Source organism: Actinia tenebrosa, unplaced genomic scaffold (assembly GCF_029948245.1).
Source record: "Actinia tenebrosa isolate PJP-AT-01 unplaced genomic scaffold, QUT_ActTen_1.0 PGA_scaffold6__47_contigs__length_16458017, whole genome shotgun sequence".
In the NCBI taxonomy this organism is placed as follows: Eukaryota; Metazoa; Cnidaria; class Anthozoa; order Actiniaria; family Actiniidae; genus Actinia; species Actinia tenebrosa.
This window is the reverse complement of record NW_028292583.1, coordinates 13,152,541-13,178,517: the sequence shown is the minus strand read 5'-3', so window position 1 is coordinate 13,178,517 and position 25,977 is coordinate 13,152,541. Positions and strand designations below refer to the sequence as shown.

General features: G+C 37.5%; 5 protein-coding genes across 10 annotated transcripts; 3 read left to right on the top strand and 2 right to left on the bottom strand.

Annotated features, from left to right (window-relative positions):
• The first annotated feature begins 67 nt into the window (after positions 1–67).
• On the top strand, positions 68–8,300 carry LOC116295994 (protein saal1). The gene is made up of 13 exons (XM_031703956.2): positions 68–365; positions 1,019–1,102; positions 1,311–1,390; positions 1,954–2,013; positions 2,586–2,698; positions 3,297–3,420; positions 3,948–4,030; positions 4,597–4,764; positions 5,137–5,391; positions 5,857–5,981; positions 6,522–6,617; positions 7,192–7,275; positions 7,354–8,300. The coding sequence occupies exons 1-13, from the start codon at positions 93–95 to the stop codon at positions 7,357–7,359; spliced, it is 1,551 nt and encodes a 516-aa protein (XP_031559816.2). The 5' UTR covers positions 68–92; the 3' UTR covers positions 7,360–8,300.
• Positions 2,633–14,431, bottom strand: LOC116295995 (uncharacterized protein KIAA0930 homolog). Of its 3 annotated transcripts, none has more exons than XM_031703959.2 (15): positions 14,228–14,431; positions 13,989–14,140; positions 13,530–13,573; positions 12,872–12,932; positions 12,504–12,581; positions 12,351–12,379; positions 11,766–11,838; positions 11,615–11,680; positions 11,445–11,519; positions 11,225–11,376; positions 10,675–10,820; positions 10,329–10,377; positions 9,539–9,615; positions 9,241–9,321; positions 2,633–3,429 (listed from the first exon to the last, which is right to left on the bottom strand). In XM_031703959.2, the coding sequence occupies exons 1-14, from the start codon at positions 14,352–14,354 to the stop codon at positions 9,284–9,286; spliced, it is 1,167 nt and encodes a 388-aa protein (XP_031559819.1). In that variant the 5' UTR covers positions 14,355–14,431; the 3' UTR covers positions 2,633–3,429; positions 9,241–9,283. The 3 variants fall into 3 exon arrangements, with proteins under 3 accessions (XP_031559819.1, XP_031559818.1, XP_031559817.1); XM_031703958.2 differs by lacking the exon at positions 2,633–3,429 and adding an exon at positions 4,055–5,361; XM_031703957.2 differs by lacking the exon at positions 2,633–3,429 and having other exon boundaries at positions 8,300–9,321.
• Positions 14,432–14,437: 6 nt separating this feature from the next.
• Positions 14,438–25,968, top strand: LOC116295993 (GRIP and coiled-coil domain-containing protein 1). The gene is made up of 10 exons (XM_031703955.2): positions 14,438–14,749; positions 15,370–15,860; positions 16,173–16,262; positions 16,446–16,875; positions 17,264–17,530; positions 17,832–18,454; positions 18,707–18,831; positions 20,007–20,072; positions 25,424–25,553; positions 25,786–25,968. Exons 1-10 carry the CDS (start codon positions 14,665–14,667, stop codon positions 25,837–25,839), a joined length of 2,361 nt encoding a protein of 786 aa, XP_031559815.2. The 5' UTR covers positions 14,438–14,664; the 3' UTR covers positions 25,840–25,968.
• Positions 20,128–22,674, top strand: LOC148906123 (uncharacterized). 2 transcript variants are annotated; one of them, XM_089039539.1, is made up of 3 exons: positions 20,128–20,546; positions 20,826–20,972; positions 21,055–22,674. In XM_089039539.1, exons 1-3 carry the CDS (start codon positions 20,531–20,533, stop codon positions 22,389–22,391), a joined length of 1,500 nt encoding a protein of 499 aa, XP_088895665.1. In that variant the 5' UTR covers positions 20,128–20,530; the 3' UTR covers positions 22,392–22,674. The 2 variants fall into 2 exon arrangements, with proteins under 2 accessions (XP_088895665.1, XP_088895664.1); XM_089039538.1 differs by having other exon boundaries at positions 20,747–20,972.
• Positions 22,201–25,077, bottom strand: LOC148906122 (uncharacterized). Of its 3 annotated transcripts, XM_089039537.1 has the most exons (4): positions 24,784–25,077; positions 24,390–24,583; positions 24,092–24,261; positions 22,201–23,900 (listed from the first exon to the last, which is right to left on the bottom strand). In XM_089039537.1, exons 1-4 carry the CDS (start codon positions 24,797–24,799, stop codon positions 22,718–22,720), a joined length of 1,563 nt encoding a protein of 520 aa, XP_088895663.1. In that variant the 5' UTR covers positions 24,800–25,077; the 3' UTR covers positions 22,201–22,717. The 3 variants fall into 3 exon arrangements, with proteins under 3 accessions (XP_088895663.1, XP_088895661.1, XP_088895662.1); XM_089039535.1 differs by having other exon boundaries at positions 24,390–25,077; XM_089039536.1 differs by having other exon boundaries at positions 24,098–24,261; positions 24,390–25,077.
• Positions 25,969–25,977: the final 9 nt, after the last annotated feature.

The following is a 25,977-nucleotide window of genomic DNA, read 5'->3' as shown; positions in this document are numbered from 1 at the left end:
CGAAAGCTTTCGGTTACACTCGGTGAGCTCCGGGTTTCCGAACATCTTACGAGGATTCGCCGAGTTTACCAAAACACGTTTTGTTTGTAAAGATGGAAGGAAGAAATCCTTCGCCTCCAAGATTTTCTGCAGAAGAAAAAGAGTTGATCGAAAGTGATAATATTGGTGGTACTGTCTTCAGCAAGAAATGGGTCCTTAAAACACTAATGAAGCTGGTTGAGAAGATAAACGATGACAAACCCGAGCAAGAAGGCGAAGAAGCTAATGGTGGTGAAAGATCTGCTGAAGTTGACCAAGAAAACGCAAATATTGATGAAGAATTTGACAGCGAATTGTGCGAGTTATGGGATATGTCTATGAATAGGGTAAATAGATTTTCATCTTTCTTCTATAATTGTGCATTTTATTGATGAATAGCCTTTACGATCACTTGCCACTAAGTTTACGTTAATTCTGACCATGTGTAATGTGTAATGTATATGATGTGCATGAAGATCGATATTGATTACACGCTTGTCTGACATTCTTTCATGATTCAAACAAATGCTTACGCTTCTTTTTCTAAAATTAACATTAAATTTTTTTTTTTTTTACTGATTAGTACAGAAATGGTCAGAAGTATGCAAATGATTGATCAGTAAATCAATAACTAGTCGATATTTGATTAATGTTGACCTTTATATTTATTTTGAATTGTATTTACTGTCATCATTGATCATTATTGTCATGTTAGTAACACCATCATTATAATCAATGTCATAATCAATAGAGGTTATTGGTGGGCTAAGCATCTGATACGGCTGTGTATTTTTACGAGTCATGGTGTATTTTAGCGAGCCTTTAGTGATGGAAGAGCTAATATTAACGATTGTTAACAAAAAAATTTTGCAGAGTCAAGAGTATTAAGGGATTCTAGCATTCAGTAATGCTCTACCATGCACTGCACAGGGGTGGGAAGTGGTATAATCTTCACTACCCTTTCAGGGAGGAAGAATAAATACACTCTTCCTTGTTCCAGGATGTGGCTGCATTCTTGAAAGACGTAGATGCCATAGATGTTTTGCTGAATGCTATTTTAAAATCAAGAAGGAACAGACTAACAGTATGTTACATGTATACAGTACTTTTATATCACAAGTCCAAAATGTTATTTTACATCTCAATGCATGAAACCCATTAATGCTTATTTTTATTATGGCACAATTCAATAATGTTCCAATTTTAAATCCTCTATTTAGAAGAGATGGATAATTATTATTAAGAATGTTATTATGAATTTGCCTGAAATCTTATTATTTTCAATCTTTAAGGAAATTTGTATTGGTATTCTGGGAAATATGGCTTGCAATGATGATGTCTGTATAGAAATGATGAAAAACAATGACCTAGTGTAAGTACTGTATTACTGCAATGTTCATAAACATGCAAACTCTGTGTCTGCAAGCAGCACGCTGAAATTTGTTTTTTGCTGCCGCCAGTTAAAAATATGAAAGGTACCAGTACTGATTGTACTGATTAGGTTCGATTGATAGCAGTGAACCATATTTCAGCGTGCAGCATGCAGACACAGAGTTTGCATATTTACGAAAATTGCAGTAATGAAAATATAAAAAAAAAGCTTTTAACTCCCTTTGATCTTAACTTTGATAATTATTGTACCTTTTCAAAACAACCGTTTTTTTTTTCCGATTTGGTATATATCATATTATTTTACTGTATATGGGTAGTACGCTCATGTTCTAGAAACAATAGAGGGACAATAGAAGAGAATACATTGCATGCAATATAAAACAATACACTACTATACAATATATGCATTGTATTCGTCTAGAACATGAGCTTATTACCTATACATATGGGCCTAATTGTTTAGCAGTCATTATACCATTATCTAATGGTGATAGATGACGTTCATGAGCTAATTTCTATAGGTTCCTTTATTTCTTTCTTTAGTAATATGATTATAGCATTCTTGGATGACCCTGACACTCCAATACTAGTGGAAACAACAAGGTTTGAAAACTGGAAAATATTATATGACAAAATAACTACTAGAACTTTTATTAAGTGGCCACCCATGGGGAAATAGTCAAGTAAATAAATGAATAAATCTTCCTTGTTCACATCCTTTTTACGAGGGTGGTGCTTACTGTATTAGCCAGTGGCTAACTAACCTGTGGCCCTTGTTTCATTTATCATTGGAATCAATTTAAGGCTTGATTACACAGAGGAATTTTCTCTGCAATTTGTCTCACAACAGTGTTGTAACACAAGTTGCAAGAGTGTCAACACAGTGCAAAGGATACGCAATTATTGCCAAAAGTAGAAAGGAATTCTACTTTTCACAACGATTGCTGGAACTTGTCTTGCAACATTTTTCAAATCGTGCTGTTGGTTGCATGCCACAATGCTTTATGCATTGCAACACAAGTTGCAGAGAAAATTGCTCCATGTCTTCGCGCCTTTAGGAGTTGATTAATTTATCTTTTAGTTTATTATGTTTTAAAGATATTGTAGTTGTGCTCAGTAAAAGTGCAGATTTGAAGGCCATCATTTCTATAGTAATAGATCTTTGTTGTCTCAAGGTTAATGCATGTGTGTGTAAGCAATGATCAAGCAAAACAACAGTGGATTGATGCAATACAGAAATTATCATCTTTCAAGAACTTCAACTTCATACTAGAGAACTCTCTAAATGGTATGCCATTTTACGTGTTATCCAAAAAGATTTTCTTTTTTGCAAATTATGGATTTGGATGACAAAATTGTTCCCTGCTAGCAGAGCATATTTTCTTTTTGTTTTGGTTGAGAGAGAAAAATAGACTCTGCCAATGTAGGACGTTATTTCTGTCGCGCATGCGTGGCGTAACTTAGCAACGCTGCCATGATTTTGACAGCCGCTCTCGTCAAACGGTGTTTGGCGCCAAGGTGTGTTACATTTGATCATGCGCACTACATGTAATTGGCTAAAAAACGGTTTTAAAACTGGTTTTGTTCGTCCACGATTGTGTATCAAAGGAAACGCTCTACATCGGCAGAGTCTCCTTCCTCCCCACCTGAAAGAAGGGAGAGAAAGAGAAGAGAGACTCTGCTAGCAGGGAAACAAAATTGCAGCAACAATCCAGCATGATACACAATCAGAATGGTTCATAATGTATCTTCCAGAAGTTTACTTCCTAAGCGCTAACATATACAGTAGAGGGAGACGACTCCCCTTTACTTAACTATTGTCCTAAGTAATGGTAAAAATAGTTTGGAAAAATTAAACCTGGTTAATTGTGAAACTTGGTTTTCAGTTGATTTGTTGACAAACTGTTCTCATTTGGTGGATAAAGTCTTGGATTCTAGTGACGACATATTGCAAGTCTGGGCTAATATTGATCTGGTAAAAGCTGTGTGTGAAGCATTGAAGCAAATCAAGTAAGTACTCTGGAAAACAATAGTAACAATCAGATAAATATGACTGTGGGACTAGAGGTTGTTTTAGGGTTTGATCTGTGAGTAATATCTGTGGCATGATAGATCAACAGGTACTTCCCTATCCAGTGGTAGATCTAGGGATGTTTTTTTGGGGTTGCAACTCCCCTATGAGAGCCATCGTGATTTATTTTTATTATTATTTTTTCATGACAACGCCAACAGCAGAGTTCTATTAAAACAGGGGTGCTGAACCAATTCGCTTGCTTTCTTTTCAATACGTCGTGTGTGGGACCTGAAACAACCATGCTCGCCTGCAGCAAATAAGCATTATCATAAGACCTACTTCCATTTGGGAACCCTGTGCTACTTTCCTGCCAAACAAGTACCTTGGCGGGAAATTTCCCCGCCAAACAAGGACCTCCACCACCCCAATCAATGCTACAACCCCCCCTTTGAAAAAATCCTGGATCTGCCCCTGCCTATATCACCTATTTACATTTAAATAATATATTTTTTGTGTGTTTCAGGTTTGTTGATATTAAAGTCGTTGAAGCACTGCTTCACATTCTTCAGCTTGTTTCAACTCTTGAAGACGGAGTGCAAGCTTTAGGTATCGTAAGAATACATCAATAAATAACTGCACAAACTTTCATTTACAACCAGAAAACAGGTTTTAAAATAATGGCCAGACATCAGACAATGTCCAACCAGAATTGAAACTTGTTCTGTTAAATCTTTGCTTTGCTGGTCATTTTGACCAGTACTGTTGAACCAGAAGTGAGGCTAAAACTAATTTGGCTGGTCATAATGACCAGCAACTGACTGGCAATGATCTTACAGGGTTCGTGCTACTCCTTAAACTCCTTGAAAACTCCTTGAATTTAATTCACGTTTTAAAGGGCATTTGAAAAGCTCTTGAATTTTACGATTTTAGTGAAACTCCTTGAAAACTCCTTGAATTTTTGCTTCGATCATTACTTGCATGGTTAGAAAATCTGAAAGTCGACTGTGTAAAACCTTGGCATAGTTAGCAGAACATACTCCTTGAAAATTCATTTTTGGGTCCTTGTGTACTCCTTGAATAGTCCTTGAATTTTAAGTGGTTACCTCAGCACGAACCCTGATCTTAATCCCTGTTAAAGTATCTTAGTATTTTTCATTTGATTGTTTTTCTAGTATCGTGTTCTGCTGTCGTACCACTACTCTGTCACTTTATTGGTGAATGTGGCCATGATGAAGGAGGCATTATTGTTGGGAGAGAAATGTCATTAATAGCTTCATTTTCAGTTCTCAATGTTATTTTGCTGGCGGAGCCATTGAATGTTCTGACAGCCATGGAGAAAGGTTAGCTTTTGTACACTTGTAACATGCTTTTCAATCACCATACTGCATCAGTAAGCACAGAGTTTTTTTTCATTGTTCGATCTTTGAGTTAGACATGCCCAGACTTATATCACCCCAGAGATATTTTCAGGATTCAATCTGTGAGTTAGCCATGCCCTGACTTTGATCAGTCCAGAGGTCATTTCAGGATACAATCTATGAGTTAGCCTTTCCTTGACTTACATCAGCCAGAGGTTCAGGGTTCAATGAAAACAATTTTTGGTTAAAAACTTTTTTCCCATCTCTGGTTATTATGAGGTTAGGTTTTACTTAGGTTAGTATGCTTGATTAATACTAATTTGTGTATATTTTTTGGTTAAATGTTCAACCTAGATCCTCACATCATGAAGATTTTAATGGGTCTTTTGGGCTACTCATGTAAGATTCATCGCAAGAGATCAAGAGTTTCTTTTTCCAAAGACAAAAATTCCAGTCACCATCCCTCTGAAAATACTTCTTCTAGTGAAGAGAAGATGTCAAAGCCAAGTGATGGTGATAATGCTGGAGATCTTGAATCAAGTTCTTCATTAGACTCAAACAATCATGAACTGCCAAAAGCTGAAAAAAATCAAAAACAGAATTATCATGGTGAGAATGCTGCTGATAGAGCCAGACGATATCATTTTGTTTCTTGACTGAGGTGGCTAGCGACTTAAGTTTTTAATAAACAGTACAAAAAGCTATCAATGTAATAATTACTATCTAACACCATTCACTATTGATTCGTAGACCTTTTACTCTGAGGGTGTAATTGTTAATAACCTGTGGCAATAGTCTCCTTCACAGTTCCCTGCACCATCTTGAAAGGTAGCCATGCCTTTGTATCGAAGCGAGACGAACGGTGAGCTTGCAGTGATACAGACCTCTGAATAATTGTCCAAGGTGTTAAAAAAGGTCTCTATCATTGCAAGCTCACCGTTCGTCTCACTTCGATTCAAAGGCACGGCTACCTTTCGAGATGGCACAGGGAACCGTGAAGGGGACTATTGTTGTCTCTATCAGTGCATAACAATGCAAACAGCAGTAAATGTTTTACATTGAATTTGGTTTTAGGTTCACGACAACAATCTCAGGACGATGAGAGAAATGTACAGCAAAATATAGAAACTAACATACACCATCAGTATTTCACTGTAGCAATAGGATTCCTCAAAGACATTATTTCCCTAGCTTCTGAGGTATGCACGTGTTCCTGGAAAATAGCATCTTGTTTTTAAGTTAAAGGGGTCTCGTGACGAAATGTATAAATATTTTCGATGTTTATACAATTGTTATGGGTAGTATAAGTAGTGAACAGTTGACAAGGTGTTATCCTCTAACCAATGCAAGGCTTATGGCCCATGATTGAGTCCTGTCCATTAGTATGTGAGTTGAGTTTGTTTGAATGGTGTTCTCGAGCTCCTTTGCTACGAGGTGTTTTCTGCAGGTTCTCTGTTTATCCTCCCTCTGTAAAAACAACTGGGTTGAGAATTGTATGTATAGAATATTCAAGTGTAGTAAGGATTGTATATAGACCCCTTGCATGTGACGTCAAAGCAACTCAATTTGGAGAAAACATAAGAATTTCAATCTTCTGAGAATTACTATATGACTATTGTTATGTCCTCCAAATTGAGTGCAAGGGGACTATAGAGGAATCATGGCCCCACAAGCTTCTAGTTTTAGTCTACAAGTTGTATAAATAATAATCTTATGCTTATTGATTTTTCTGTTTACAGGCACCCCAGTGTGTTTCCAGTATGCTGGCTCCTCATCATAAAATGCTGCAGAAGATTGTTCATTACTCTAAGAGAATCAATACCTACCATGATGCAGTAAGGAATTAGTTTCCATAATAACAGAGTATTGATATGCCATGCTCTGTTGTTTTATTGTGCTGTGCTGTGCTGTGCTGTGCTGTGCTGTGCTGTGCTGTGCTGTGCTGTGCAATTCAGAGTTGTGGTTTGGCGTCAAGCTGTACTTCCAGTGCCATGCCATGCTCTCCTGTGCCGTGCTCTCCTGTGCCATACTCTCCTGTGCTATGGTGCTGTATGTTGTGTTGTCTCTGTGTTGTGAGACAACATGCTGTCCTGTGCCACATATTGCTGTCCTGTGCCATGCAATGCTGTCCAGTGCTATGTTGTGCCATCCCTATCTATCTTGCTGCATGCTGTGCTCGAATCTGTGTTGTGAGACATGCTGTCCTGTGCTATGCTGTCCTGTGTTGTACAGGCGCAGTGCTATGCTTATAGTGCCATTGTAATGTGCCATCCAATTTTATAACAATGTTGTCTGTAACCCAGTTGTCATGACATTAGTTTGCTTGCTATCTTCCTTTACTATTCTCGGATCCACCCAATAGCTTACCAGAATTTTTTGTTCTCAACATGGAAATTGTTTCATTTTCAGGTTGTGGATTTAGTACAAGCCACACTAAGCACGCAAGAACTATCATCCCTTCATGAAACCCTCACTCAAGTCCCTCAAACACAGGTATGATAAACGTGCAAGTGCAAAAACCAGCATTGCCTGAGACTAACTTGAATTTTCCTCATATTGTGTTGTTCACAGAAATAGGATTGAGTGAAGACACACCTCCTCAATATTTAGTACCAAAACAATTTTTTTGAGGGAAATGATTGACAGGTGCCAATTTACAGATAGACCAACCAAACCAGACAGACTGGTCAGACTGGTCAGATTAGCCATAGACAGATTAGCCATAAACAGACAGACCAACCAAACCAGACAGACCAACCAGACAGACCAACCAGACAGACCAACCAAACCAGACAGACAATTAGCCATAAACTGACAGACAGACCAATCAAACCAGACAGACTGGTCAGACTAGCCATAGACAGATTAGCCATAAACAGACAGACCAACCAAACCAGGCAGACAACTAGCCATAGACTGACAGACAGACCAAGCAAACCAGACAGACAACTAGCCATAGACTGACAGACAGACAGACCAAACCAGACAGACAACTAGCCATAGACTGACAGACATACCAATCAGACTAGCCATTAACAAACAGACCAAACAAACAAACCAGACAGACAACTAGCCATAGACTGACAGACAGACAGACCACCCAAACCAGACAGACAACTAGCCATAGACTGACAGACATACCAATCAAACCAGACAAACTGGTCAGACTAGCCATTAACAAACAGACCAAGCAAACAAACCAGACAGACAACTAGCCATAGACTGACAGACAGACAGACCACCCAAACCAGACAAACTGGTCAGACTAGCCATAAACAAACAGACCAAACAAACAAACCAGACAGACAACTAGCCATAGACTGACAGACAGACAGACCAATCAAACTGGTCAGACTAGCCATAAACAAGCAGACCAAGCAAACAAACTAGACGGACCAACCAAACCAGAGAGACTGGCCAAACTTGAGAATTCTAGTTCTCAAGCGAAGCATGACTGCATGTACTTGCACATTTTTTAATCTTATATTATTTTCAATAAAAACCATCAAAACTCAAAATCTGTTACTTCTTGATTTATCATAAAATAACTCTATATGATGACATCGAGGTATACCAATACTTCTTATATACAATTTAAATCATTCTGTTTACTTTTCATCCCTTCTTCAAAAATTTATGCATTCATTTTTTCACTCCCATATTCCACATCATATTTCTCATCATACTTTTAATAGTTTGTGTGGAACCTTTTTAAATCACTGCAGATCACTGAAATACGTTTCAGAATAGAAACTCTTCTAGAATAAGAATAAGTAATGATAAAATGGTAAATTTTACACCGTGAAAAGATGAAGGAATGAGAATTTTCATTTTTTCATCTTTTCACGATGTAAAATTTACCCTTTTATCATTACTGTTTCATTAGAAACACTGACGCAGCTCACACTAGTTTTTAACTAGTTATCTCTTCTTAGAATAAAAATAGATTCTTTGCCTCAAAAATTTGATGTTTTATAGCAGTTTTCAATATTACAGGAACTTGGTAGTTGTGAGGAGAATGCTGTAATTTGTTTTTTCAATGAACTGTCTGTACTGACAGAGCAGAAAAATGACAAGGCTGCTACTTTCACAATTTTTTCTTTATCTCTCATTCATGCTAACAAACCCCAAATTTTGGTATTTTGTTAATCAGCCCCAAAAGAGCCTGCTTATGAAATATAAAGCTTATTAACGCATAAACGTCAAAAGTAGAACTCGTTTTTCTGCCCTGTCGTCTGTACCTTTTACATTGTTGACTTGTAACAGTGAAAACCCAAATTCCTACAAGGCAATTTGCAGCTGTCAAGTTCGCATAATATTGAAAATTGCTGTAACTTTTGCAAAAGAGTGCACATCGCTCTTTTTATTTGGTATTTTGGTACATGATAGGATATTCGATTCAAGGTATGACTTTGATATTGTAATATTATTTTGGAAAAATCTTTATAAAACTCTCACTTTATGATGATGATTCTGGTATTATTTGCAAATATTGCTTTTGTCATGATAATATGGGCTGTTGTCTTACTTCGAGAATATCTAAAAAAAAGTAAAATAAAACTTATAAGAAAATTCCCTAATTTAGACGTTTAGTAAATTCTATTGAGACCCTGAAACAACCTCAGGGATGATCTAAGTCTTGAATTATTTTTGGAGTGAAAAGAAATTCTGATGATTTCCTAAATTCTCATCAAAGAAACATGATAATGATTAAGATCATCTTGGGAGAAATTGCATGTTGATCTTGTATTCTTACCTGTCATTATCTTATGCCAAGGCAGAGTAACATATGTAAGATATGCACACAGACTTGATGATCCGACAGATTTTCTCCTTTAAAACAAATCAAGAGTCATGTCAGCATCTAAAAACATCCATGTTTTATGAGGGTAGCAAACTCAAAAGTGGAGCCTGTGAATTGGAATTTAGATGTTGTTTTTGCAGAGGGAGGAAAGCCAAAGAACCTAGAGAAGAAGGCGCCATTTTATGGGTAAAAATTGACAAGCCACATGCCCTTGAAATGCAACAAGAGACACAAACTAGCGACGAATGACAGACTAATGAATTACTGACAGTGAGATTATTTTAGGAGTAAAATTCCAACAGCAATACAAGAACCTTTCAAAATTGCAACATAGGTAGGTCCCCACAAAAAGGTCCTCAAAAAAAACCCCTCAAATCACAGGAGACAAGGAACAACTCTACTCAAATATGACACAGAATGCAGTAAATGAACCCATGCTGCATTGGTGAGAGGTGTGTGTTTTCCATACTATGTTGCCAAGGGCGGACCCAGCCAAAATTTTATGGGGGGGGGGGGGCGGGGGTTGGCTAATTGAGTTTTGTCCATCAACACAACGGAAAACATTTAAAAAGAAAAAGCATGTAAAGCATCAAATGGAAACCTTCACAATAAAAAATTCTTTTGTTTTTGTTTTTTTTCTTGCTGAAGGTGGGGGGGGGGGGGGGACTGAAGCCCCCTTTTGCCCCCTGGATCCGCACTTGGTTGACCATGTTTGCCTAAAGGTCTATGAATTCAATCTCACCTAAATTTCATCCATTGTGCCGAGGTAGGTGTCGGTGAAGGAGATGACCCTGAAAAGTATATAATCACAAGTGAGGTAAGGGACCACTTTAAAAAGTGAAAAAGCAGGGCCGTTGCAACTAAAGCCGGTGGATTACAGATTGTAAGATTGTGTTGTTCCAGAAAATATCCATAACCCTACCATGGAGGAAATCAGAGATTCCCAGGTGGTGGGAGGACAGAGGAAAAACGAAATTACAGTGTCTGTATAAAAGAAAATAATTGGAAACTTTAGAAGGGTGGGGGAGTTTTCTTCAAATTTCTCCAGGATGGGGTGTGGGAATTTTCTGAAACCATAAGTTAGTTACCTTTCTTTCTTTTGCTCGTTCCTTGGGATGAAGAACTGGAAGATTCAGCTATACTTTCATGACCACCTTCACATTCACACAGATAATCACCCGGAGCACTGGTTAAAGTATCTCTATCCCTCCCCCCACAGTCTGGACACAGTGAACTGAAACAAAATATAGATGTATCAACTGTCCATTATTATCTCTGAATACTGTAGAATGATTTTGAATTGCAACAGACCTTTTGACCTTGAGCATATAATTGTTTTCCTATTTCAGACAAAATGTAAATCTTGTGAAATATTGATTCTCTGTTTGAGTTGAATCAATATTCATGTGTCTTCTCACGTGCAACTGTTAAACAAAGAAATGATACTCTAGGGAATGACACATGGTCTTAAGGATGAGATTCTTTGTTTGAGTTGTATCCATATTCATGTGTCTTCTCATGTACAACCGTTAAACAAAGAAATGATACTCTAGGGAATGACATATGGTCTGAAATGGGAAGATATTATGCCCAAGGTAAAGATTGAGGTCTATTTACTTATGTAACCAGCTTCCTTACCTGTCCTGGAATGCACCATCTTTTGGTCGACATATTGCCATCTCAGCATGCCCTTTTCCCCCTGGTCCCTTCATCTTGATGAATTCTACCGTTGACTGTCCTTTCCACCATCCCATGGAAACCTTTTGAGCCATCTTAGTAGCTACACTTGCCTGAGTACGACAAAAAAAGTTGGTGGATGGTGGGGTAGAGTGGGGGAGGGGGATGAACAAGAGCTTACCCTTCCCTCGTAGACTTTCTTCAGTGCCTCGAATCTGATTGAACCAAGGAATATCACTCCTTGGATGGAATCTGTCTGTTGATTGCCACATAGGAATTCACTTTAAAATATTACACTTTTACTAAACCATGAAACAATGTCTGCTTAAGAAAAGAAAAATGTCTGGTTACCTTATCATGGGCCACTAATTCAACACACACCATTTCATTATCTTTGATTGAAAAATCTTTAAAGACCTATCAATGAAAAGAATTTGATCATTTAAGAATTAATAAGACTAAGATGGTATCATTGTACTGACTTTTTACAGGTTGTTCTTACCTCTTCAAAATTATCAATTATAAAAAACATATTTGGATAAGATATTTCTGTTCCTTCGCCCTTGCTATCCATCCTGTAAGGACAATTGATCCAAACAATTCCTGATGACGACGATTTGATAATAATAAACATAGTAACAACAACAACAACAGCAATGACAATGACAGCAGAAACAACTGCAATGACAGTAGCATTAGCAATGAAAGCAAAAAAAAACAAAAAAAAACAGCAGCAATAACAATGGCAGCAGAAATAACTGCAATGACATTAGCATTAGCAACGAAAGCAAAAAAAAAACAAAAAAGACAGCAGCAATAACAATGACAGCAGAAACAACTGCAATGACAGTAGCATTAGCAACGAATAGCAAAACAAAAACAAAAAAGACAGCAGCAATAACAATGGCAGCAGCAATAACTGCAATGACATTAGCATTAGCAACGAAAGCAAAAAAAAAACAACAGAAGCAATAACAATAACAGCAGCAGCAATGACAGCAGCAACAACAGAAACTACACTGCTGCATGAGCAGCAATATCAACAAAGGTAACTATCAAATGATAAGTATATTAATTTTTTACTAACCTTCTTCTATTTGGAGATGCATAAACTTTCTGATGTTAAGAAAAGAAAGAAAGAAAACAATATTTTTCAGCATTTTTATAATTATGCAACCTGAGATCCTAAATAAATGGACCAAGACCTATGGCCTTGGAAGGTTGAAGAACAATTGTTTACCTGTGATATTCTTCGTAGTATTCTTAATTCTTTCTCTAGTGGTTTTGTACAGACTGCACATGTCAGGATATATTCAAACTGAAACAAGGAAATGATATCAATTTAGACAATAAAAAATCCCAGAATTTAGTGATGAAGATACTCGTAATGATGAGTTTTGAGATATTCCAAAATTGAGATAAAAACTGGTTTGAGTTGGCATCGCATTTTTGATTTAGGGGACCAATTCATTTCCAAGATAGTGTCTCTTTCATCCCCTAAAACTGTCCCAAATGCACTGCAATGCCATCTCAACCCAGCTTTTCCCCTCAGCCTCAGGATGGCTAATAGAAAAATATGATAATGGTGACTGGTACTGTTTTATATACCTGATGTAACACAAGATTAAGACAAACTGTTTCTTCCCAGTTGATGTCAGGATCTCCTAAGCTAAATCCAAAAAAATCATAATTAACTGCTATTAATTAACTCATTGGCGATGACGAGGTAGGGGTTAGGTGCTCTCATGCCACCACAAGGGATGCGCCAGTCCTAGTGACAAAGGAGGTAACCATGGCAACCTATCCATGGTCCACCACCTGGTATCAGTCAAAGTCCATTTTCTCTCTCTTCTCATTGGCCAAAAGGGTGTCATGCAACAGTCATGAAATGTTACTGTTTCCTGGCAACAGTCTTTATCGTCCAATAGTACATTTATTCAATGGGGAACAATAAAACATAGACTCCTCCACAGTCTGTCGTTTTCACCGCCATCTTGAATATATTGAAACGAGAGAGACTGTGGACGAGTATTTTGGTTCCCATAGCTATGCTGGGTCCAAGCTTTTCGGGACCCATAAGTCCTTTCGGTCATTGTACCTGTTACAGTCTCTAAGCGTGGAGATGGAACGGACAAGCGAGAGACTGTGGAAGAGTCTACAATAAATCAATAATTGCCTTCCAATTCAAATTCTCCCACCCCTACCCCCCTCCTCCCCAACCAACGCCAAACTCTTTTCCCACTCATGCCATACTACAACATAATACCTGGGAAGGTTTTTAGCATCTTTTCTGAAGACTGCAATTCTGGCCTACAAAAAATAGAATTTTGAAAATTTTAGTAAACATTGCAAGATGGAGAAAAATATAATTGTGAATATGATGATACAACAGCAGCTCAAAATAAACGATCATCACATAATTAAAATAATACTGCCTCAAGTATCTTCCGCTGAAGATAATAAAACAGTCAATTTCGTACTAATTACATACTTTTAATTAAGCGTAAAAATATGTTTCGCAATTTTATTAAATCAAATTAAAAAATATTTCACCTAATATTTATAACATCGAATATAACCTTTAATTCTGAACAATTTTCATACAATTAATGTCTGAAATTCATCAAAAGTAATAAGATATTCAATAAAAAAATGTCAATAAATTTGACACTCGCAAAATGAAACCTTACGTCAAGTTTAGGGTTGATCCCTTGTTTAACTTTACCTCAGCCGTTCTTGAGCTACTTTCACTTTTACTTCCAGTATTCCCCTTGACGTAGAACAACAGGTCGTCTCTACTTTCGTCGTTGTTGTTGATAAAATACTGTGAAAACAGCCTCGTCCAAAACGATTCGATTGCCAACACTACAAACCCTCCTGTTAAAAACACGACCAAAAATCTTAAAATATCTCGAAGTTAAAATACGAAAAACCTTCAGATAATTGCAAGGACGATTGACATACCGTCGCTGACTTTGTCTATATTTTTTCGTCGTCTTTCTCGGCATATGTTCTCGAGAATCGTACTAAAATTCCGACCAACTTGAGCTTCTTGTTTCTTGTTGGCCGCCATCTTGAATGGACTGTCCATCACGTGACCTGCGGGGAGCTATCTGGACGAGAGGGACTGGGTATAGACACCGAGACGAGGCTAGACAACAAACAAGATGGCGGACGATACGTGGAAAATTTTCCTTTGATTTGATCTTATTGTCACCCCTTTCGAAAACCAGTGCTTTGATCTCTAAAATACCTCTGGTACTATATAATTCAGATATCTAGTAGCTCTCTGGACAGGTTTATTTTAGTCTGCAGCTGTCTTTTGGTCTGGATTTTTGGACTCACTTTTGCTTATAATTCTGCTTGAGATGAGGTCATATTTGGATATGGTTTGAACAACCATGGAAAGAAAATCAAGATCTGAACTAATAAGGATTATCGAGGAAAAGAGTGAAAAGTTGAGCCGTTATGAGACAAAGTTGCGAGGTGATCTTTAGATATTTATTGTAACGTTTAAGAAATTGATGTTTGTGCTTTTGTGTCTGATATCTTGTTTAAGTTGAATTGCGTGTCCAAACTGTAAGGTCGTCGTAAAAGGTAAGGTGTTATTTTTCTTAAAGAAAGCTGCCAGTTTGGTTCAAAGTTGAATTTAATAAGTGGTGTTGCTGATAATAATGATATTGATGACGGTGATGATGACATTGAGGCATGATGATGATTACAGATGGAGGAGATGGTGATGGTAGTTGATGTGTCATTAAAGAGAATTAGAATAGTGATGGTGATTATGTTAATGATGAGAATTTTGATGATAGTTGATAAAATGATTGCTGACGTGATAATAGACCAATTTTGATGATAACAATATGATAACGATGATGATGGTATAAATGATCGTGATGATACTGAATGATGGTAATGATGAGAGTACATGATGATGATAGTTTTGGTGATTTTGATGGTATGATGATGATGATAATGGTGGTATGATAATGATGGTGATAATGATAGGTTGATCTATGATGATAGAGATGCTGACATATCTATGACAATGGTTATGGTAGTGATCCTGATGATGATCCTGATGAGAAAATAATTTATTGTAGATGTTGTCAGTGCATACAAAAATTTGGTGAAAGAAAAAGAAGCTCTGGATGCAAGCATCAAGGTTTTAACATCAACACAACAAGCTTCTCCAAAACCTACAAGAACAAACCGGAAAAGAACTGAGGGTACTTCAACAGATGGCCTCAACCAAGATCAGAAAAATAAAGAAAAAACACCAGCTTCTTCTCCGTTGACAGAGGAAAACCAAGAGACATTTAATGATGGCAAATTTGTATCTGTCAATGATCATCCTTTGAGGGAGAATTCACACGAAGATACAAAAAACGAGAATGAAAAAGACAAAAAAAAGACAATAGAGCTGGAGGAAGAGAAAAATAGTGATGGAAATGATGTCGATGATGATGACAATGATGACGAAACAAAATTGTTAAGAGAAAAAATAACAACTTTGACATCAACTCTTAAGACTGTAATGGAACAAAAATCAATCATGGAATCGAATTACCAAGCAGACAAGAAGAAAATGATGGTAGGTGTTGCAACCAAACAGATAACAAACTACAAATTCCCTACCTCCTATATTTCCTATCCATCCTTTTCCCATCTATTCATTTCTCATCCATGCATTTCCCATCCTTCCATTTCCCATCCATCCATTTCCCATCTTCAATACCCAATGCATTAATATTATCCAAGTATGACAACTTTTTTCTCTGCTCTATTTCTTTTTTCTTCCCTAAAAATGTTGCACTTTTTTGCCCCTTGATCCCTCTTGCTGCTCATCAAACAATTTCTTAGTAACTTTGGTGCAACTTTTGTGTTTTCTATTGGTATCTTGCAGCAAGATTTTGGAGCAAGGCAAGAAGAATTATTGAAAGAAAATGAGGCACTGTCAAAGAAGGTGATAGAGGTTGAGAATCAACTGAAAGAGGTGAACTGTCGCACAAGTTTTTCATAGTTATGATTAGTTAAATTTCATTTGAGTACCACGTTCTGCAAAGACACTGCCAAGTCCAGGAATCAAACCTGAGACTTCAGATGTGAGGCGAGTGCTGTCACTAACACTATGCCACCCTTGGTTCACATATTAAGTAAATTGCTTTGGTCTACTTAGGCTAAACATAGAATGAGACAAGAACAGCAGTCACGAGAAGAAGAAGAGAACAACAACATCCTCATGCTACGAGAACTACAAGTTCTGCTTTCAAAGGAACGTACAGCAAGAGAAGAACTAGAGCAACAACTCGATGAAGCAAAAGAAAAACTCTCAAATACAAAATCAATTCCAGAAAGCAAAGCTTTGGAATATGAACACCAAATCCAGAGCTTGAAAGAAAAACTTGAAGAGATACAAACAAGACTGATGAAAGCTGAAGAAACTGCTACAAAGCCTTCCCCATTATTGTTAAGGCTACAGGAAGAAATGAAGGAAATTAAAAGAGAAAATGCGGAGGCACTATTAAGGGAGCAAAAACGTGCAAACGAAGCTGAAGAGAAGCTTGAGATGATTACCAGTGTGGAAGAAAGTAGAGTTTCGGATTTAGGTTCGTATTCTGTGTCGATATTTTGAAAGTACAGCTAAGAAAATCAGGAAGGATAGATTTTAAATATTGATGCAGAATAAAATAAAAATCGTCCTTGTTTTACGAGGGTAGCACTTATGGCAGCCAGTGGCTAACAAACATGTGGCTCTTGTTCCATAATGGAGTTATAATTTAGAAGTTGATTTTTGCGGAGGGAGAAAAACTGGAGAACCCGGAGAAAAACCCTCGAAGCAGCACAGGAGAGAACCAACAAACAACTCTACTCACATCTGATGGTGACTCTGGGTATTGAACCTGCCAAGACAACAGTGGTGACAGGCAGCACATTGCGTCATTGATTCACTATGTACCAAGTTTAATGCTAATGCCCGTGCTTTTATGCTTTCAGAGACCAAACTTTCCGAACTTTCAGAAGTGGTTGGTAATTATGAGAAACTAAAGTTCCAAGACCAGATGGTTATCCAGAAACTTAAAGAACGTTTACAACAGTTGGATGTTGAAAACACAGCATTATCACAGAACAGTCCAACAACAGAAATACCTGATAATAATAGACAAACAGTGAATGAATTAGAGTCACTGAGAGAACAGATGCGTAAACTGAAAGTAGCATCGAAGTATGCAGTGGAGAATTCGTCCCTTCTTAAAGAAGGAGGTGAGTGTAGACATGCACCGGGGGGTGGGGGCTGAAGTTGGGAGGCAAGGATGGGTGGATGGATGGATGGATGCATGGATGCATGGATGCATGGATGAAAGAAAGAAAAAAGGGAAAATGGATGTATGGATGAAAAGTTGAAGGAAGGAAAAAGGGATTTGCAGGGATGGATGTATGGATGTGGACAAATGATCATAGTAGAAGTGATGGATGGATAGAAGGAGGGTGGGAGATGAGATGGATCGATAGTTCTTGAAATGATTCTGAAAATGATTGTCCAACTCTGTTTTTATTTTTACAGATCTCGAAGAATTAAGTAAATCAGAACTTGATTCTATCCTTAATTCAGATCCTACTCACAAACTTTGTCAGGAAGAACTGAAGCAGTTGAAGGACGAGTTTGAATTGTACAAAGCGAAAACGAACCCACTGCACAAAGGCAAGTCGTTCAAAGACCTCACTTCTCAGCTGGAAAACCTTGAGAAAATAAAAACTAGAAACACAAAACTAGAGAAAAGAATCCATGAAATGCAAGAAAGTGCTAAACAGAAAGAAACAGAGTTAAAGAAAATCATTTCAGATTTAAAATCCGAGCTTCAAAATGCCGAAAATTCTTTAACAAGTGAAAAAGAAGAATGTGAACTCATCTACAATCAAAAACTTGCTGAACTGGAAAAACAAGTTTTGAAGCAAAGAGAACGAACTTTAGAGCTTTTAGCTGAAAAGGATGCAGAGATCAACTCACTCAGAACTCGAAGTCCCAGTGCAAGCCCCTCACGGGTAGGGACAGTATCGTTTTCGTATCCACGTCGGTATTTGGATCCTCAGTTGATGGTACCGAGCGAGAGTTTGGAACTAGGTGGTGGTGAGTCAAGTGAAGATACCAATGAAGCTGTGTGTCAACTCATTACTAGGCAGACTGGCGTAAGTATTGGTAAACTGAGAGGGGTGGGGGTAGATGCAAAATTTTGTCACCATAGGGGTTGGTGTGCGGAAGAAGGTTCCCTTTTCAAACCTTCAAATTTCTTATAGATAGTTTTTTACTCTGATATTTTCAATCAGTTTGTGCAAAAACAATCAGCATATGCAAAAAAATTGCATTGTTCACTATTCTACGACATGGCTGCCCTAAAACCACTGTATTATCGTACAATGATTCTTATCTCTTTTCACTAGTTGTCCTCTGGGGAGGGTGTTCTGATTCACTACGCTCAGCAACAAGCGAGAAGAGAAGCTGAAAGTACTGCTCTAAGAAGACAGAAAATAGAACTAGAAGATGAACTACGAGAGATGGCATTAAGGTGAGGGATGGAGAGAGCTCAATATATCCCTAAAACAAAACCATTGTAATCTATAAAAAAAATAATTTTTTTTCAAAATGTCAGCAAAAAATTGCTAGTTACGAATAATGAAATAAAAATCATAGGATAAAAGCTGCAAATTCGGCCTAAAAAAACGTCTATGATCCGTACAATCCAGCCAGCCGAAGTCCAGTCCATCTACGTCCGGTTCCGAATTTTCCAAAACTAAAAAACACCCAAAATTCGGGCATCTGTAAAAGGAAAACAAGTTTTTGAAGTTGGGCATGTTTTTGCTATACATAAAGATTATCCATGGCCTTTCAAAATGTGAAAATTCAAAAATACTTTTTTTTGGTAATTTAAGATTCAGTACTGACTGACGCCCAGTCACTTGCAATCCATTTCAGTCACATCTAATCCATTCCCATCAAATCCAAGTAACATCCAATTTATCTTAATAGCATCTTAATGAAGAAAAATTAGTTGTAAAATTCTGTAACGATCCACAGTCACTTATAGACACATGGTGTGTACAGTCCTTTGAAAAACCTTTGCAGATGACCGGCTTCACAGGAGTTAAAAAAAAATTCAAAAATTTTTTGCATTTTTTTGCACGATTTCGGACTAAGATCATTAGTTATGAATAATAAAATAAAAATCATAGGATAAAAGTTGCAAATTCGGCCTTAAAAAACGTCTACGATCCGTACAATCCAGCCAAATGAAGTCCAGTCCATTCCATCTACGTCCGGTTCCAAATTTTTCAAAACTAAAAAACACCCAAAATTCGGTCATCTAGAAGAGGAAAACAAGTTTTAGGAGTTGGGCATGTTTTTGCTATACATAAAGATTATCCATAGGCTTTTAAAATGTGAAAATTCGATTAAAAAATTTTGGTCGATCTTCACGATCCCGAAGTCCAGTTCATTCCATCAGGAAATTTCAGGAATCTAGAAGCGCAAAAAAGCTACAAATACGACTCACTAAACTTACCGATTCATATGTGGCTTTATATAATTAATGCAATAGGACCACATGCTTTTTTGCAATTTGGGAATTTCTATAACTAAGTCAGTCTCCCGCAATTATTTTTTTTCCGAATTGCGCAGCACGTGGTCCTATTTCATATTAAGAATATTAAAAATACTCAAAATTTTACGCTTTTTTCTTTACAGGGAAGCAAGACAAGGGGATCAATGCAAAACACTGAAAGAGGAAATCAGAAAACTTGAACGAGATCGGTGAGCAACCCCCACCCCCCACCCCCCCCCCCCCCCGACCCCAACCCTCCAAACAACAACAAAATTATCAGCCTTTGACGTCTTGCATAGCTTCATCGCAATGCGCGATAGGATTTATATTTTATCTAGAGGTATGCCATGCCACACTAGTACTACAGTCCTTGAAAATGGGGCAATAGGCCCTTTGCAGCTAGTGGTCACGTGCTTGGATACCGCTTAGCAACACAAAACTGGAGAGCAAGCCTTCCAGTAAACAAAAGTTGTAATAGGTCAAGCACGCGTGGTTTTATACGATAGTTTCATCGTTCAAAACGCTTAATCCTTTTGCCCTATCTACAAACACAGTAAGATAATCTTAAATTCTCTCCTTTGGACTCGATTTTTGGTTCGAAGTAACGATATTCTTCGCGTTATCGCGAAAAAATTGTCACCGCCGGCCCGCTCGACGGCTGAAAAACATGGCGACTTCGCAAGGTATGTACTTCAAAACTCTCCTTTTTTTTGGTTTCTTTTCAATTATTGGACTTCTAAAATCTCTAAAATAACAGTTTAGATTGTGAATGGTGATCGATTGTAATTGGACGGCATTTTAATGGACGATTTGTTTATTTTTTGTGAGAGTGATTCCACGTCTAAAGTCAAGACTAACCCATGTTTACATATATTCGCTGTAGATGTTAGAACTCCCGACGAGCCATCACATACCAAGAAAAATTCTTCGTACTGATATTTTTATGTTTATTTTTGTTTTAGATGAAGTAGAAACTCAAGACATCTCTATCTTTCCTTCCCTCACCTTCGATGATGTAGGGAGCTACGCTATAGAGAAGTCTGGCTGCACAAGCACTTCGAAAGCGTACAAATTTATGGCGGAACCAGGCTATTTACATGACGTTAAAGGTACTTGATAGCCAAAATGTTTTTTCTATTTCATTATGATATGAATGGCAGACAATTCACACTAATTTTTCCAATTTTTTAGTGATATATACCGACCAGTGCGTGAGAGTTAAATGCAAGTGTTACCGCTCAATGAGGAAGTCTGAACCACCGCACATTTTAGAGGTGTCAGTCCAGAACAACAATTTGACATTGCTGTCTGGGCTGTGCTCATGTGTAGCCGGGGCAGGTGGATACTGCCATCATGTGATCGGGCTTCTTTACTATTTAGCCCTTCTTAAGCAACTGGGACATCGGACATTGCCTGATGAGCTAACATGTACCAGCATGAAGCAGCGTTGGAGCATACCTAGAGGATCCAAAATCGCACAAAAAGAAATACAAGACGTGCTAGTGAAAAAACCCCAACTTGGCGCTTCGTACAGTAGATATATCAAGAGTAATTTGTATTCCCCATCTACCCAGTATCCTACCCTCACAAAAGAGCACTTTAATGGCTTCCAACCACCTTATCCTCTCTTTACAACCATTCTGCCCAATCAAGATCAACTTGGCAATATCCCATTTGTACAGAGCAAGTTTGGAAATGTCCCAAAAGGCTGTGTCCTGTCATATCAACAAAAGATGTCAACTGACTACATCATAAATGATTTTACTTGCACTTCTTTCCCAGAGCTTCCCCTCTCAAGTGCAGAGGACAGATTTAATAACAATGTGTCAATCTGTCTTGACAGTCGTCAACAATCTATATTTGGAACATTGTCTGTGACAACAGAGTCATCACTGAGAGTGCAGCAGCAAACAGTCACTCAAAGTCAGAGTGATGTATGGCACCTGCTCAGAAAAAAAAGGGTAACAGCAAGCAAATTTGGCATTGTCGCTCGCCGGGTGTCACATTTTGACACCCTTGTCAATCAGCTAAACCCCACCAGATTTGTACAAACTGCAGCAATGAGAAGAGGCATTGAACTTGAACCACATGCTGCCATGGTCTATGCTAGCAATGCAAAGGGTGGAAGAGTAAACCTCTTCCCATCTGGGCTGATTGTCCACCCAAAGTGCCCATGGCTAGGTTGTAGCCCAGACAGGAAAGTTTATGACCTTGATGCCGTAAATAATGGTCAGAATCCCTTTGGCTTGTTAGAAATAAAGGTCGTTAAAGAGGGGGAAACATCATTTGACAATGTGAGGTATCTCACCAAGGACCAGAACACTAACCAGTACAAACTGAAAACAACAGACATTTATTATTACCAGATCCAGTGCCAGCTTGGACTCACAGGATTAGAATGGTGTGATTTTTTCAGTTACATTGACGAAAATTTGTTTGTTTGCTCTAGAATTAATTTTGATTCAGTGTTTTTCCAGCAAGCAAAGGACAAAGTTGATAGTTTTTTCTTCAATTACTATTTACATTAATACACTAAGATTTTTGTTGTTGTTCTCAAACCATGGCCAGATTTCTTATGATAACAAATATTATATTATTTTTATTAATGACAAATCAATTCATAATCTTAATTTATTTTTTATTATATTTATATCATATTAGTATTATATTTATTTGTGCTATTTAGATTTTGTGTTTGTTCATTAGTTTTTTTTTTTTGAGTTTTCATTTACAAACAAATTGAAATAGTTACAAAAAGCAATCCAAGACACATGATAAACCAACCTGCATTAAAGATTATCTAATGGGTTATGTAAGCCACATTAATCATACATTCACCAACTTCTTACAGACACTATGCCTCATTATTACCATTGGATAAAATAAGTGGGCCTTGAAAATTTGTAAGGAGGCAGGCTACAGTATATAACTGATTGACTGAACCTAAAGTGGACAATGGCACATCTGAATCAAAAAAGTGGTACTCTTTGACTCTTCTTATTGCCCTCTCGACATGAATTCTAAGACTTGCTAGTGCCTTTGTTTTTTGAACATCTGCGGCAGAGAATTGTTCCTGACTTTCAAGAAACGGAGGAATATTTAACTCTACCCGCTTCTCCCTAAGTAAATCTTCAATGTCAAACCCTTTGTCTGCCATGACTGAATCACCAGGTTCTAACAAATCTAGAATGCCGCTGCACCTTGTGATTTCCTTATCACTAATCCCCCCTGTGTAAAGGCTAGAAACGAAGCTAATAGCTCCATTAGGGGTAATGCCTATCAAACCCTTGAGTGTAGTATTACTCTTATAACTAGAATAAAGCTGCGACTGAAGTAGTAGGGAGGTAGGTGTTTGAACAAAAATCTCTGTACAATCTAAAATGACACGTGTGCTTGCATAAAGCTTTTTAAAACCTTCTGGCATAAACCTATCAACATCTTGCCTTGAAGGCCAGATCACTTGACTACCAAGAAGAAAATACAAAAAATTAGTCCATGTGATCAATTTCCTGCAAACTGACGATTTATGTATTCGGAACCTATGAGCTAAATCCTGTCCGAATAGACCTAGTTTGAGGCGTACACAAAATATAAACAATTCATCCACAAGAAGCATATTTCTTGAGTCTGGTCTACTTTCTCTTTCTCCAGAGGCATAACAATATGTCATTTGTGCAGCACATGGCTGCAAAAACTTAAAAAAGAACTGAATATGTAAATAGGATGGGAAACCTGTATAAAATCTTATGATCTCATTGTCTGTGCCAAATCTCTCAAGCCCAAATTTATTAAGTGCTAATTGTTCTGCAGCTTGCCTCTTAATGTCCTCAATTTCTTTTGCAGCTTCAACTTTAACCCTTTTTATTTCAGTGAGGGCAGCTGCAGTTTCATTTCTACTTTGTTCAAGTTGCTTTTGTGCATCTTGGAACTGTGCTCTGAGTGACTGGACTTGTGCTTGTAGGTCATCCATGCTGAAGGTTGTAGAAGTGCTGGGACTATTATCTTCATTGTCATCACTTTCATCTGTCTGAGTGTCTCTGTAAAAAGGTTTTGAAATTATGATGACACTCAGTTCACACTCAGTTCACACTAAATAAAAAATTATAAAAGACTAAATTATTAAAATTATAAAATTATTTTGGTTTAAACCAAAATAAACATCAAGTACAATTCCATCAGTCAAGTCTAAATGAAATGTATTGAAGTGGAAATATGTGATATTCATTACCTAAACCTATCTACTTGTCGAATTATCTTTCTTCTTGCTTTGGATTTGGTTGACCAGTCAAAGATTGATGGTACAGCTTCTCTTTTTAGCAACTGACGTCCAGAATCAGTGGGAGGATTGTAATCTTCCTCAGTGAAGTGTTTTGAGCACACTCTGGTACTTTTGTTAACCTATTATAAATCAAATGTCCTTTTAATAACAATGTAACTGTATTCAACTATTTTTATCTTCATTACAGTTTTTTAAAGATCCACAGGCAATTCGTATTGTGCATTGATATTGTTAGATTCCTATATACCTTGAAGTGTGGGCCCACATCTCTTCGTATCTTCACCAGCCATTCCTTTTTCAATTGCTCATCCCTTGCACGGCCTGGTAAGCGGTGAAACTTTAAATCAGGATGATATCGAGAATCTCCGTTACACAAGGGAACACAACAATGGTACGAAGAATTTTTCTTGGTATGTGATGGCTCGTCGGGAGTTCTAACATCTACAGCGAATATATGTAAACATGGGTTAGTCTTGACTTTAGACGTGGAATCACTCTCACAAAAAATAAACAAATCGTCCATTAAAATGCCGTCCAATTACAATCGATCACCATTCACAATCTAAACTGTTATTTTAGAGATTTTAGAAGTCCAATAATTGAAAAGAAACCAAAAAAAAGGAGAGTTTTGAAGTACATACCTTGCGAAGTCGCCATGTTTTTCAGCCGTCGAGCGGGCCGGCGGTGACAATTTTTTCGCGATAACGCGAAGAATATCGTTACTTCGAACCAAAAATCGAGTCCAAAGGAGAGAATTTAAGATTATCTTACTGTGTTTGTAGATAGGGCAAAAGGATTAAGCGTTTTGAACGATGAAACTATCGTATAAAACCACGCGTGCTTGACCTATTACAACTTTTGTTTACTGGAAGGCTTGCTCTCCAGTTTTGTGTTGCTAAGCGGTATCCAAGCACGTGACCACTAGCTGCAAAGGGCCTATTGGAAACACAAATCTAGCTGATGCAAAGATAAAGAGGCAGACAGACAGACAGACAGGCATAGACAGACAGACAGACAGACAGACAAACAGTCAGGTACACAGACAGACAAACAAACAAACAGGCATAGACAGGCATTTATAAACAGAGAGACAGACAGAAAGACAGACAGGCAGACAGGCAGGCAGGCAGGCATAGAAGGCATTTGTAAACAGACAGACAGACAAACAAACAGGCATAGACAGGCATTTATAAACAGAGAGACAGAAAGACAAACAGACAGACAGTATCTTCCAAGTATTTTCGCCGCAAACCAATTTTTTTTTAAATCTTTCCGCCACAGGTCAAGGGAAAGTGCCAACCTTGAGTACGTCAAAAATGTCGTTCTTCGCTTCATGTTGTCAACGAGCTACTCCGTTAAAGAACAAATGATCGTCGCCATAGCAACTGTTTTGCAGTTCAGTCCTCAAGAGGTAGGATTGGCACGACAATTTAACCCTTTCCCCTTTCCCACAGTCAGTTAATCCTCACAAAGATTTTAAATCTATTGCGCATGCTTAGTCACGAACTGCTGACCAATAGGAATACGGGCGTAATTGACTACACGTGAAACGCATTGCGCATGCGTATTAAATGTTTTTTAATAATGAATAATAATAATAAATTAGTAATAATTGATATATATTTACATTTCGTCCTTTTCAGTTACAGAAAGTCAGGAAGGCGCATGCTGGAGGATGGTGGGGTTCAACCTCATGAATTATTAATCTATTAACAGCTATTAATAATTACTAGTAATGATATATAAATTTAATTAATATGACTTTATGTATAATGTTTCAAGAATAAAGGATAATTTTGGATGACCAAAAATCAAAGCGTGCTTCTACTGTCAAA

What these genes read in the sequence shown, in the direction of transcription:
- LOC116295994 (XM_031703956.2), top strand. Translation starts at nt 93, where the DNA reads ATGGAAGGAAGAAATCCTTCGCCTCCAAGATTTTCTGCAGAAGAAAAA. An exon ending in CAAGAAGGAACAGACTAACA is followed by an intron (nt 1,103 to 1,310) that starts GTATGTTACATG and finishes TCAATCTTTAAG; the next exon opens with GAAATTTGTATTGGTATTCT. An exon ending in ACTAGAGAACTCTCTAAATG is followed by an intron (nt 2,699 to 3,296) that starts GTATGCCATTTT and finishes CTTGGTTTTCAG; the next exon opens with TTGATTTGTTGACAAACTGT.
- LOC148906122 (XM_089039535.1), bottom strand. Translation starts at nt 24,665, where the DNA reads ATGGACGATTTGTTTATTTTTTGTGAGAGTGATTCCACGTCTAAAGTC. An exon ending in ATGTGGGCCCACACTTCAAG is followed by an intron (nt 24,262 to 24,389) that starts GTATATAGGAAT and finishes GATTTATAATAG; the next exon opens with GTTAACAAAAGTACCAGAGT. An exon ending in CGACAAGTAGATAGGTTTAG is followed by an intron (nt 23,901 to 24,091) that starts GTAATGAATATC and finishes ACCTTTTTACAG; the next exon opens with AGACACTCAGACAGATGAAA.
- LOC148906123 (XM_089039538.1), top strand. Translation starts at nt 20,747, where the DNA reads ATGTTAGAACTCCCGACGAGCCATCACATACCAAGAAAAATTCTTCGT. An exon ending in CTATTTACATGACGTTAAAG is followed by an intron (nt 20,973 to 21,054) that starts GTACTTGATAGC and finishes CCAATTTTTTAG; the next exon opens with TGATATATACCGACCAGTGC.
- LOC116295993 (XM_031703955.2), top strand. Translation starts at nt 14,665, where the DNA reads ATGGAAAGAAAATCAAGATCTGAACTAATAAGGATTATCGAGGAAAAG. An exon ending in CAGACAAGAAGAAAATGATG is followed by an intron (nt 15,861 to 16,172) that starts GTAGGTGTTGCA and finishes GGTATCTTGCAG; the next exon opens with CAAGATTTTGGAGCAAGGCA. An exon ending in AGAAAACTTGAACGAGATCG is followed by an intron (nt 20,073 to 25,423) that starts GTGAGCAACCCC and finishes TTTCCGCCACAG; the next exon opens with GTCAAGGGAAAGTGCCAACC.
- LOC116295995 (XM_031703959.2), bottom strand. Translation starts at nt 14,354, where the DNA reads ATGGACAGTCCATTCAAGATGGCGGCCAACAAGAAACAAGAAGCTCAA. An exon ending in AGAAAGTCTACGAGGGAAGG is followed by an intron (nt 11,377 to 11,444) that starts GTAAGCTCTTGT and finishes TGTCGTACTCAG; the next exon opens with GCAAGTGTAGCTACTAAGAT. An exon ending in GATGGTGCATTCCAGGACAG is followed by an intron (nt 10,821 to 11,224) that starts GTAAGGAAGCTG and finishes ATTTTGTTTCAG; the next exon opens with TTCACTGTGTCCAGACTGTG.